Source organism: Rhizophagus irregularis, chromosome 22 (assembly GCF_026210795.1).
Source record: "Rhizophagus irregularis chromosome 22, complete sequence".
Taxonomy (NCBI): domain Eukaryota; kingdom Fungi; phylum Glomeromycota; class Glomeromycetes; order Glomerales; family Glomeraceae; genus Rhizophagus; species Rhizophagus irregularis.
In genome coordinates this window covers 292,875-306,423 of record NC_089450.1, presented here as the reverse complement: position 1 = coordinate 306,423, position 13,549 = coordinate 292,875, and the positions used below count along the sequence as shown (strand labels likewise).

At 31.7% G+C, this 13,549-nt stretch overlaps 4 protein-coding genes across 4 annotated transcripts; 2 read left to right on the top strand and 2 right to left on the bottom strand.

Annotated features, from left to right (window-relative positions):
- Window positions 1-4,482: 4,482 nt before the first annotated feature.
- On the bottom strand, window positions 4,483-5,687 carry OCT59_014304 (uncharacterized protein; the record flags this gene model as incomplete). The annotated part of the gene is made up of 6 exons (XM_066149924.1): window positions 4,483-4,758; window positions 4,837-5,019; window positions 5,091-5,215; window positions 5,273-5,517; window positions 5,585-5,591; window positions 5,675-5,687. 6 exons carry the CDS (start codon window positions 5,685-5,687, stop codon window positions 4,483-4,485), a joined length of 849 nt encoding a protein of 282 aa, XP_066002149.1.
- A 1,108-nt stretch (window positions 5,688-6,795) lies between these two features.
- On the top strand, window positions 6,796-7,557 carry OCT59_014303 (uncharacterized protein; the record flags this gene model as incomplete). The annotated part of the gene is made up of 3 exons (XM_066149923.1): window positions 6,796-6,878; window positions 6,959-6,965; window positions 7,186-7,557. 3 exons carry the CDS (start codon window positions 6,796-6,798, stop codon window positions 7,555-7,557), a joined length of 462 nt encoding a protein of 153 aa, XP_066002148.1.
- A 655-nt stretch (window positions 7,558-8,212) lies between these two features.
- Window positions 8,213-8,713, bottom strand: OCT59_014302 (uncharacterized protein; the record flags this gene model as incomplete). The annotated part of the gene is made up of 1 exon (XM_025332786.1): window positions 8,213-8,713. The coding sequence occupies one exon, from the start codon at window positions 8,711-8,713 to the stop codon at window positions 8,213-8,215; it is 501 nt and encodes a 166-aa protein (XP_025167275.1).
- Window positions 8,714-9,825: 1,112 nt separating this feature from the next.
- OCT59_014301 (uncharacterized protein) lies at window positions 9,826-11,407 on the top strand (the record flags this gene model as incomplete). The annotated part of the gene is made up of 5 exons (XM_066149922.1): window positions 9,826-9,949; window positions 10,221-10,441; window positions 10,759-10,793; window positions 10,875-10,974; window positions 11,054-11,407. The coding sequence occupies 5 exons, from the start codon at window positions 9,826-9,828 to the stop codon at window positions 11,405-11,407; spliced, it is 834 nt and encodes a 277-aa protein (XP_066002147.1).
- Window positions 11,408-13,549: the final 2,142 nt, after the last annotated feature.

The following is a 13,549-nucleotide window of genomic DNA, read 5'->3' as shown; positions in this document are numbered from 1 at the left end:
TAAACGTTCCGATATGAATCAGAAGCCACAAAATGAACCTCAAAGTCGCACCAGTTCTTCATCTTACTCTTGTCCTCATAGACGATGTACAAGAACTTTTGAAACAATTGATAGTATGAATAGACATTTTAGTCGTCATAACGGCAATAAGCGTAGATAAAAAAAAATAACTATAGTATTATATTGTTGTGACCTACAAAAATTAGCAAGTTTTTGAAAGAATATTATATTTATATTGTAACAATAGAAAATTTTCAAATAAAAATACATGTACAGAAATTAATGTGCTGCTGTTAAATTTGTATAATTAAACTTTGTGTGTCCAAATTTCATATTACAATTTATTATGTTGCTTTTGAATATAAATTTACCTAATTGCAAATGGTCAAGTTTGATTAATACTCGAAGCCGCTAAAGTTGATAAAAGTCTAAGATTAAAAAAAATAAACATATTTACAGGCTTCTACGCGTATGACTTTTTATTTCGTCAAGTTTGGATTAACTTCTGAAACATAATTTAAAAATGTAACTCTAAAATAGTGCGTTTAGTACAACCAATATCACGTCTTGAGCTTTAATGAGAATTTACTGAGTTTTGCGATTCAAAAAATTTATACCATTCATATGTTTACCATTATTCTAGATATATTATTTTACTAATTTTTCTTCTGCATCTCGAAGTATGTTACAGCTTCCTACTGTAATATTGGATAATAATCTCAGAAAGAAAATGGAATGGTCTCTAAGATATTTGCTATCTTTAGTAGAATTGGCAAAATTTAGGCTGTAACACGAGCAGTATTCAAAAACAATCAGTGGGAAAAAACCATTACAGATTGAAAGTTTTATTTTTACGCCAAATGTTTGATGATGTTAATTCACTGTACATGGAAAATTATTCCTATATAGGAAAAAAGCAATTATGGTTATATTTATTCGATTGTTTTAATATAAAATTATAAAATTATAACTTTCGATTTTTTTTAAAAAAAAAATTCGGTAAATTTTAATTAATATTGTTATACAGTAATAATAAAATTCAAGAACTGAAGTAATTTTTTATACTCAATAGGTAAATTAAAGATGGCCGAATTAATCCAAAAGTTATGGGAAATGTTAACATTAAATGTAGGATACTTTTAATTTGGTCAAATCTTGGTTATTCTAATACTCAGAAAACTTCGTTTCTTAATTCAGGGACCACAGAGACCACCACCAAAACATTCTTCATCTGGTAGGTCAAATTCTGGTCCATCATTCGGTACGAACCAGCAGTCGCAAAATTCATATCAAAGTCATTTCAGTTATTTACCTTATACTTGTCCTCGTAAAGGTTGTACAAGAACTTTCAAAACAATTGACGATATGAACAAACATCATAGTCGTCATAATGGCCGCAATAGGCGCAGATAAAAAATAACTATGGTTTTGTTGCGATTTATATTAAAATGATATTTTGAAAGAACCTTGTATTTATTGTATTTATATTGTATCCAAAGAAATTATTCAAATAAAAACTTGTATATATATATTTTAAATCGCGAGTTTAAATTTAATTACTTGGAGTAATCTTTGGCTTTCAAGATGCAATGAATTATATTATGATTACTCTGAATGGTGTGAAAAGTAATGGTGAAAAGGCATTTTCTAGTAATATACTTGGAAAGAATTTTCCCAAATAGGTATTGAGCGCAAACAGCTGCGCAGTGGTAGAAAAAGGGAATGGTGCTATGTTCTTGATCGTTCTAAAATTGTAGCCAAGTTGCGAGAGCAAGAGCCATTCAAACTCTTTGACAAAAACTAGCTCTTCAGTCAGATTGACAACCAGTTGAATTCGCAAGCATTTATTTTTTGAACGAGTTAGAAAAACAGGCAGAAGAGTTATATTTTATTATGGAAAGTAAAGGACTCGTCTCAGAATCGTCTGAAGTCTCCCCCGATTAATTTGTTTCATCAGATGAAACGAGCAGGTCGAGTAGTTACTGCACTCCGGAGAGACGATCACTAGCGCCCAAAAGGGCAGCTCGGAAGAACCGCTAGTCATGTGAGTTGGTTGGGTTTGTGCGACAGAACAATTTCGAAAGAAATAAATACGCAGCAATTTTTCATATTCCTCTATCTTTTTTCCCATACAAACGCAAGAGGAATATGAAAAATGCGTTGTTACGACACAGGACCTACCCTATAAGTTAATACTGACGGCAAAAGCATATGCTATGAAGGGCTGAGGACTTTGCAATTCCGAGATCGCCAGGCGTAAAGCTACTTTGAGACTTGCGAGGAAGATGTGAAAAGGTTTGAAAATTCCGACTTCATGTGCTTTGAAAGGCTTCTTGATATCATAGCGATAATCATCTTCCTTATCTTCAACCCTCGGTTTTTATTCCGCGATCCCCACAGAAACAAGATATAAAGCGGCAATGAGTAGAAGTTGACTCAACTTTCCCGCGAAAAAATTAAAGTGCGTATATGCCTTTTGTCGCGTTCATAAGATAGTAATGGAGGACTGCCCACTCTCGCTGAGCTCTAACTCTAAATTTTTGTCCTCCATATATATATATATCTGGTGACGCAGGAGCTAAAGAATTGGGAAAAATGGCAACTATTACCTTCACGTACCTTATCATGCCCACTGGTCAATAATCTTCACGCTCAGGTCCAACAACTGTTGCCGCACCAATACAGAAATGTTCCGTTTTATCTTCGCGCATTTCATCCTACGGTTGTAGGATACAGAGTTATGCATCGAGGGAACTTGATTTCTCAATATTTCAGTGACAGTCCGCCCGCGTCTGCACCTGAAGAACCTCGCCACGTTCTTATAGAGGAAGATATTCATAGTATTTATAACTAGTAATGTGATATGTTCGCATTTATTATGTATTGTAGGCCGTGTCTCGTTTCACTTCCGGCAACGATTTATTTTTACATGTATCACGGGTAACGTCCCGATTCTTTTATTAATAAAGTTTGATTACATTTATCACGTAAAATTGAATATTTTTACCCTGTATGTGTAACCATGACAGGTAGTGATACTGCAACTAACCCATCTGAGCTTGATTTTTTGAGACAGCGTATCTCTGAGCTGGAGGTCGAGCTTGGATAGATCGTGAAAAGATTGACAAGCTTAAGAGGGTGATTAGTGACCTATCTTCTAAGAATTTTGATCTTAAACGCGAGGTGGCGAAACTCAGGGAGTGTAACGAGGAACATGGGAGTAGAATCGAGGAGTTGGAGAAGAGTAGAGAGGATTTTAAATCTAGACTTGCGAGGGCTCTTCGGTGAAGGATGCCGGATTTCATTCAGAGCAACCACAACATTGTTAACGGGTTTTCCTCTAAGTTGTTTCACAGAACAGACCGCGAGGACGAATCCGAGAACGCTAATGTAATTCTGCACTTAATATTGCATCCGAAGAAGCAAAGTTAGAGGAATCACGTGATATAAAAACCTGTTAACAATGTTAACGGTTTTTCCGAAAACTCGAACATAGTAACCGAATACGTACAGAGTTTGTTGCAAGAACTTTTATCACATAAAAACCTATACAGTGACATCTCTCTAAGTGCACTCCTTTTTTTTCACTCGAATTCTAAGCAACCTATCCGCTCGAAGATGAAGACGAAGAGTTGCAACAATGTTTAAAAGAAATAAAGCGCAGACTGGGAAATATGGGGACTATACTTGCCTATGCGCTGTGAATATATCTCAGCCATTCTTCATGCTTTGCTTTATATCGTCAAAAGAATAACCGATAAAGAACTTACCTTAGCTCCTCAACTCGAAGTTGTTGGTGAAGAAAATACTAGTTGAGTTGATTACGCATTCAAGGCCATCGAGGGACTTATTTACATCACGGAGGAAAGCTTCATGAAGTTTTGCTCAGAATTTGGTTCAATGTGAAAGTGCATTACAGGTGAATAAGAATAAGAGAAAACGTAAATCGGGTGAAGCGTTTGGGGATGACTTCGACTATAACAACGGAATCGTTACGGAATGGTATTTTATATTTACCTCGGATGGGATTTCATGTACGAGTAAAATCCTCTTAATATACGCTTTACCGAGTATGCCTTGGAAGAGGATTCAGAGTTGTGTAAAAACGTGAAGCGGGTGATGGAGGTCATTGTTGGGTTATTGAAGGATAGGGTAGAGAAGGAGCCGGCGATAAAAAGGCAACAGTTCAAGGGTATTTCGAAAAGAATAATCATGTACAGTATATTTGCATAGAAGCGTCATAATGTACTGTAGACCCGATCATTTATATTTATTTTCTAGTGTATCATCACGCTGTTATGGTATTAATAAAACGTTTCTGTAACTTTTACTCTTATTTTTGCATAATATCACCCTAAGGCACTAAAAAAAATTTTAAACGGACAATCCTATTTCATTTTTACGATATACTACTTTAGCAATAAGGTTAGATACAGAAGTAAACTTTATTTATTAATTAATTTGTATTTATAAAGACCCATTTCAGGGTGTTTGAGCTTGTAAGGCGACTCGTTGAATCCGGTACAAGTCAATAACAAAATTGATACCAACTACGTTTGGGGGAATTGCTGGAGTATATCCAGGTGGGATAGGAGACGGTGGATCCCAGAATACTTCACTTATAGGTATAGTTATTCGATAAGCTGCCAAGTTTGGCGCATTGCAACCGGGAGGATCAGTGATAGGATCACGTGAATATTTTTTAATGTTCCCAAAATCCCAACGTTGTACTGGCATTCCTTGACGGTAAAGTTTGGCCTAATATTTAAAAACAAACTAATCAGATAAGAAACTACATGCTTAACTTTGTATTATTGAACAATAAATAATATATACCGTCATTGTTCTGTAAAAATAACCGGTTGTAGGTTCTTGCATGTTTAGTCTTGGTTCTAAAATCTTGATGCTAATGACAGCACGGACATATGGCTCTCGCATCCAAGATAAGCACTTTCGTCCCGATTCACCAACACTTCGGCCTACAGTTACCTCACACATTATCCGTGCATGTGGATTTCCCTATATGAATCATAATAATAAAAATCACATAAAAAAAAATAATACAATAATACACATCAAACTCAACATACACATGTATCACCAGGAGGACGAGGTATTACAGTGGAAGCGGCAGGTTTTGGAACAAATGCCACATCTGGACGTACACAAGCACTAGGAGCTGTTTCAACCCTATTTCCACCAGGCACATAGTGAACTATATGAGAATATTGAAAATTCAATAAAAGAAGCAAAATAGAATATATTCACTTACGAACTTGACCAGTGACTACTATTGGGGGATTATCAACAACGCCATTATTAGGAACTTCAAAAAAATTTTGAAGTCGGGTAATAATATCCCCATGTACAGCTGAAGTCATATCAATTATATACACTTCGCCAGTTGTATTGTCACTGTTTAATTGAAACCGGAACTTGTATCCACTTGATCCGTAATTGTGAAGGAAGGTGTTATAATTTTTGATCGTTACTTTAGAGCCAATGTGGAGAGGCAAACTGCATTCCATACAAAGTCAACATTAAGTGGTACTTAAGTAATAAAGAAATACTCTCATACACTTACCTGCTCTCTGTTACCGAAATTTCGGATAGTTATGTAAGAACTCGTCAAGCCTATCAAAAATCCTTGCCCACCAAATATCGTCTGAAGTACGTGCACGAGACATCTTTAAAGGAAACAGGAAAATATAAAGAATAATTTATTGATCAATTTTAGGGAAAAAAAACGAGTAATTGATTGATCAATTTTAAGAAAAAAAAGAATATACAGTAAATTTGATCAATTTTAAGAGAAAATGATAATTTATGCATCATTATTGGACTAAATGGAAAAGATCGACCTGGATGGGGATAATAACGTACTATATTCATTTTGACATTTTGAAAAATTGTAAGTTTTTAAATGAATTGAAAAGTTTTTATAACATAATAAATAAGAGTGGTCCAAAGTTACAATCTACTTATTTCTAATAGAAGGAAAAATAATGGAATTTATTAGAAATTTACTGGGGTAAAATTACACACTCTAATTTTGAGTACACAAGCATCACAATCAAATTAATCATGTTTATAAAATACCGCGATATAAAAAATAAAAAAATAAAAACTTATTATACTATTATTAATCATTATTAATCATGATGACATGTTTTATCTTTATTATTTATGAGTACATTGCAGTCAAACTTATTGTTAATCACGTGTTTATGAGAATACTGCAGTTTAATCATATTATCATATTAATCATAAACTTATTACAGTATACTTCATTTAACCACCAAGGTGATATTGCTTTGTAGCAGTTTGGTTATCAATTATTAGAGTTACTTTTGATTTTATCTAATAATTTCTTTGTAATTTTTACTGTAACCTTGTGAAATAATACTTTATAGAAACATGTTTATCTAGACAGTTAAACATTTACCCAAGATAAATATTTACAAAGACTTTAACATTAATGAGTCTTGAAACAACATTTTTAAATACAATTGGTCAGAAGTCAGAACACACAAAAAAAAATACTTACTGTATACTGAAAAAATAAAAGTTATCACATATACAATTGAAAAATATTTTACTTCATATAGTAAAGGCAAGGAACTTTTTAATAAAGAATTCAGAGGTAACAGGCCCCATATAAAGCGCATCTTACATTTAATTTTCTCCTTGGAGAATCGTTACTTATCATTATACTTACCAGAGGCAGCAAATAATCAGAAAATTTGGAGAATATGACAGCCTTGTCTGAAAAAGATTTTTTAAAGAGTCCCAAGGATGTTGTCTTCTAATAAACATTTGGGCAATAATCAAATTTCTGTAAATATAAATTTGAAGGAACATAATTTGCATAATATTCGGTACGTATTCTTATATAGGTTATGAAATGTTTCATATTCCAAGATATAACATTAAAACATTGCTACATTGTTTTATATAGCGCACAAGTGAAGATACAATTTTTAGATATTATGAAGATACGGATATGCTATCAATATATTTGCTTACTTATACCATATTACCGAGTGTATTAAAAAAAAATCTATTTTTCTAAAGATGAAATCAAGGTCCACAATGCTCCTTCTAAGTCTACAAAAACTCACATTACTCCTAAAAAGCCACCTACAAGGATCACAATTAACTGTCTGGTCCACGGTGAAACAATAGATTGTTATTTCACAGTTTTCCAGCGTCGTCAGTTATTCTCATGAAGCTAATAATTACAATGACAATGATGACAAGATAGTATCTGTTGATATTTATGAAGCATCAGAGTTACTATGTTGCCGCTTATTTGAAACTTCAGAAACGATTGATAATAAACCACCATTCGCTTTTTATCCTGAAGATCGTGATGAAGTGGAAGTTCTCTTTGTTGGTTCTAAGCCTTTGCCCATCACGTTCGAGAAAACTGAGAATAAAGATTTTGAAGTGGGAATAAATGATGAAAAACTTTGTTATTTCACAATGCAAGTGGCAGATTGCCTAAAACGTTACCGGAGGAGGAGAGAAAAAAACTTGCGAAAGAAGCGAGGTTGATGGCATTGAAGGTTGAAGATCTTACAGATTAATCAGGGGAGGAAAGGATGATGTCATTGGAAGTTAATCAACTCCTAATCTGTAATTGTGCGAGTAAATTTTATAATGCATTTTTTTTTTATAAATTTCTTTTAAAATATAATGTTTTATTTCTTTAACGCTTATTTCTCAAACTTAATCTAATTGTTAAAAATTTGTAAAACAATCATGTAAAAACAATTAATAAAATAATTATTTTCTAATTGTGCATTGCAAATATGTAACTTTTATAATTGCAACGTATTGACGAAAAATGATGAAAATTCTGAACAAGAGCACTCAATCATGAAAAAAATATTTTCATCGTACATCTAAATTTACGGCGAATATAGGAATAAACGCCAAAGTTGCATTACTTAATTAGGCTCACGGCGGGCGTACTGACAGTATTAGAAGGATTTAATATATGAAATAAATCTACATATTACAAATTTGATATATTATTAAGTCGAGTATTTTAAGTCAAAAAGGGGTATCTTAAGCAGTTAAGCAGTACGGTACTGTAATAAAAATAAATTATGATAATTTTAGTACGTACAAAAATATTTCAAGTAACCATATTCGATGAATAATTGAACGGAGTTGATAATTTGAACCCGAGAATATCAACTATTAATTATTGGAAAGAAAGTGTGATAATGATAACTTTGGATCCGGGAATATCAAAAGTGAAGATTTCAGAATGGTTCGTTTGAAAAGAGGAAGCCATTGGAGGGAAAGTAGGTATAACGATAATTTTGATCCCAGGAATTTCAAATGTAAAAATTTCAGAGGGGTTATTTTGAGAATAATTAGTCATATTAAGTGGGTTAAATAGTGAAGAATTGTTTTGAAAAAATTGCGCTGCATTCTGATCATTATATTGCAGAGGAGCGGTAGGATAAGATTGAGATAAATCAGAAATAATAACATTGCCAGGTGTATCGGTGTAAGCAGATGTATTGGTGTAAGATGCTGGGTATACACTATCGTTCATCACAGGATATCCATTATTGTAATCGCGAGGAGTATTTGCATTATGATAATTAATATCTGAATTTTCTGAGCGAATATCAGTTGTTTGGGATTGCAAATCACTATTAAATCCATTATTAATAAAGTTATTACTATTATTCATTTTTAATAGAGTTTACAAATTGTTTGTTATTATGATATTTATGAATTAAAATATCATCTTAGTTGCGATGAGATAAAAACAAGAGACCTTTTTATAATTATTTTTTTATACAATTTATTTTCTATAAAATACAACTGGTTTTAATAATTTTCAGCCCAGTAAACTTATATTTAATGTATATTTAATTTATATTGAATAAATATTAAAGCTAATTTAAATATATATTTACGTTATATTAAAGTTACAGTAGACTTATTTTAAATGTATATTTAAGTTATATTGAATAAGATATTATTAATAAATTTATTTTCTAATTTTAAAGTTCATTTTATGCATGACACAAATTCCCCAAAGCTATAATTAATCAATCGTTTATCAATTTTAGAAAATAATATGCAGGTCATAAATGATTTACATATTCTTAACCCTATTAAAGAAATAGTATTTTGCGCTAATCCAAACTAATTGTGTAAAAAATTGTATTGAATAAAACATTAATTAATATAAAGAAATGACTCATCACAAAAAAAATCTAAGGTTCACGAAAAAAAAAGGTCAAGATTGAATTTATTCTCAATGGTTGTTTATGATAATTAATTGTACTATAATAAATATAATAAAGAATTTGATAATATACAGAAATTAGTCATCATGAAGAAAAATCGGCAATGAAAAGTACTTCCAGTCAAGGTTCACAAAAAAAAGGTCGAGATCAAATTTTTGTCCGTATGTAGATCAGTTCTTTAACGCTTAAAAATATAATTATTTAATTATGTAAGCAGAAGGTTTATGTGTAATAAACGGTACATTTATATATGGTATATCGAAAAATATCCACTTTACGTCGGCATATACGTTCAACCACGAATAAAGGATTTCACACAAATAAACTTATCAATGAACAATTACGAGATAACCTTCTATTACTTTTAAACATATTTAACAAGTCTAATATCTAATATATCTATCATTAATCATGATGTTAATATGTTAATCATGATCGATATGTTAATCATGTCAAAACTTTCGTAATTCCGAACCGGCACATGATGATCACATGACATCATAATAAAGATAATAAAGAAATTGTTAATATACAGAAATTGGTCGTCATGGAGAAAATCGTTAACAAAAGTAAACCGTCTGAAGAAAAAATCGTAGAATTGGTCGAAGTGCCTTGTGGTCGTACTTCAACCATCTCTACTCCCGCTCAAGTTTCACAAAATAAAGATCAAGGTCCATTTTTTCTTGATCTAAGTCAATTAACGAATGAACCCCCTCCTTGAAATTCAGGCGATAACATGAAAAGACAGACAATCAGCTGAGCTCCTGTCGATGTATAGTATGCACGTTTTATAGTTTTATTTATATTAGCCGTTAGTGTAAAAGTACTATTTTATCGAATATATTGAGAGTGAGTCACGAAGGTTACGTGCAATGATGCAATGCCTGTCATCCTGTGCGACATAAAGACCTATATTAACGCACAGAATAAATTTTTTTCAAGATATAGAACATAGATATAGAACATATTCATATTTTAAAATGTCTGGTCTAGTTGCAAGAATTTTTCGCCCTGCATTACGTACTCTCCAGCCAAAAACCTTTCCCTTAACATTGCAAAAAAGATTCAAACAAGCTAAGCCTACATACGATTTCCCTGAGTCGAGTATAATATTCCCTGAATATGCGTCTATGTTCCAACAAAAACATCTTGATGCACTGCGAGTGAGTTATGAGCCAGCTGACAAGAACGAAGTTATACCACAGGATAGATATTAAAGGTACAAATTACATTATGACATTATGTTAACAATCCATTTAATGCGGATAAATAATTTGAATATTGTCTAGTCACCATTCCGGAAAAATACATTCTCCCAAAGGTTGATCGTGATATACTTAAAGATGAATATTTCAACGTTGAAAATCTTGAAATTGAGGATGACTGCGTCAGAACATTTGTTGATAAGCTGCACGATGTTATCGAAATACCGCCTGCCGCTACAGGAACATGACTGATACACTGATAAACGATCTGCTAGTTCGTGTTGTCAACTTTGATAATTGGCCCTTTAAAGTTAGGTTGTGACCTAACTATGAGAAAATTTTTTTGTTTGTGTGGTGAACTTCTTTTAAATTTGTTTATTTTAAATTTTAGACTTGAACCACCCCTCAAACTATTCATAACTAATGGATCTGTGTCAGCATCACCTGAATTTGTGGTTAATAAGAAAAACATCGCTTTTATATGTGTAGAGGTATTACGGCATTTGTCTTGTGATATATATCTCTTAAGAAATCTTAATTATTATTCACTCAAACAGCTTTTTAAAACAGGATAAACACTTTAAAAATAAACATATCTACTCCTTGAATGGTTTTGGAGAATATCAACTCGCTGCTGAAATACTAGCCTGCGGGTATGAGAATATGCTTGAGGATTATGTTGATCAAGAAATTTTTGCCCTCCGTGTCATTTCTACGTATGTAACGTTTTACCGAGCTAAAATTCCCGCATCATATTGGAAGGAAATTGTTGTAGGACTGCCAAAAAAACAGTCAATCGTGATTAAAAGGTGGCCAAAGGAAAATAATCGTAGAAATAGTAGTTTAAATCTTGCTGAACCATCTGGAAGAAAAACGGTGATAACGGATCTTATCAAGATTCGTCAATATCTTTTGAAAGGTTAATTTAGCAGTGTTTTATTTGATAGGTTTATAAATTCAACTTATACATGTACTGTACCTTCCGAAATCTTGGATTGAGGAATATTTATTTTTTGCGTGTTACATTACACTACTATTAATAAACTTGGCAAAAAGTGCGTGAATTTTCTTCACGTCATATGATTTTATTTTTCACGAAGTTAGTGCGATTTTATTACTTAAACATAATACAAATAAAATAAATTCATCATTAGAATGTATCATATTATATGTACATTAAATCCTTTTAGAGAATCCTAGTTGGATATAGTGGGATATTTTAACCGGAAGAATTCGTGAATTGCTTTTATGCCTAGAATGCCACGAACCTATTTTCACAAATTCGTAACAAAAAAATATTACTATTCTTACAGATAAACGCATGATCATAGTGTTTGTCTTGAATGTCCAGCCACTAAAACAGAAGAAAAAAGGTTGCTCAATCAACCGTTAAGAACAAAGTTTCGCAGGGTGATAAACCCTCAAATCAGCATTTTGCATCCCCATCATATGATAACTCACAAAGTGGTCATGAAACTAGAATGCTTTACACTTACGTACGCAATTTATGATATTAACTAAAGATCCAACGTATGATCCCACCTTTCTGGTGCGACTTAGAAATTTTTCCGGGATTTGCAGAATTTTTTTTGCTATTTTATAATACTCGTAACAAACCGCGCGTCAAATATGTCAACAATGTTGATTTTAGTCTTATCATAATCTAAGAAAGACTTAATATATTCTTTTCATACTCGGTTATATCACTCCTAAGTTTGGCTAATATATACCCGAGCTTTTCAGAACAGTACTTCTTTATAGTTAAAGATAAATATCTCATATCCTCTTATCATATGCCTGTTTGAACTTCATGAGAGCATCTTTAGATACATTCGTCAGAGTTTCTTTAATTTTTTTGACATATTCACGATCTTTATCAAGCCAAGCACCGTTCTTAACAATTGAAATTTCACATCCGTCGGATAAAACTCTCATCATCTTCCTTACGTTTTTCATATTATTCCGCAGTAAATTAACATACCATACACTTGAAGGAAAGAGAGAGTTGAATTTTACAATTTAAATCATAATTTCATTAAAAAAAGTTCTCACTAATTTATTCATAACGTTATACACAGTGTATTTATAATTATTTTTTATTTCTTTTTCCTTTCTTTTAATTTCATTATAAGGAAAAAAAAAAGAAAATCTTTTTCACGTAAAAGCAGGTGTCACAGTTGTAGATCATTCTAAATAAAAATGATCACAAGATCTTATACAACGTAAATATGTACTAAAGAAGACCATAAATTACATATATTTGAGGTCAAATTAAAATCTGGATAAAATGAATTTCAAACATATTTAATATAATACCTAACCTAACATGATATAAATTTTGATGTAAATTGATTGGTTAGTTTTTTAATTACTCCCAAAATCCTGCTGTTTTTAAAAATTTTAATTTTACTCATATTAACAATATGTTTTATGATATAAATTATTAATTAAATACAAAAAAAAGTATAATTTTAATAATTTATTAATCAAGCCAATTATTACTATATTACATATAAAATTTGCTTTTCATTTTTACATATCGGATTATCGGTACCAGTTTGTATTGCAATATCTGAACGCACCAAGAAGTCCCGCACCTCTTCGTTTTCCCTCCCCTTTCATTTTCCCTTCCCCTTTCCTTCCCCTTTCCCTTTCCCTCCTGATCAATGTTAACGTGGTAATCAGTTGGCAACAAGTTTTTTAAAAGACTTGAATAAGTCAGCAACAAATATTAGCGATATTTATAACTATGAATTAAAAATAGAATTTTTATCTAATTTCTCATTCAATTTTTTAATTTTCGCAAATGTATTAATAACATGATCAAAAAGTAAATTCAAATGAGACAAATGCGTATTGTATACAAAAGGTAATTTTAACTTTAATTAAACATAGGTCGTTAAACTTAACTTTATTATAACAATTGTCAATTGTAATAACTGACCATTAATAAAAAAAAAACTTTTTTCTTAATTTTCCTATTTATACATTTTTTTAATATCTGTGAAAACTCAGGATTTGGCGATATCCGATTTACAGTGGTATATAAAGTACGAATATGAATCA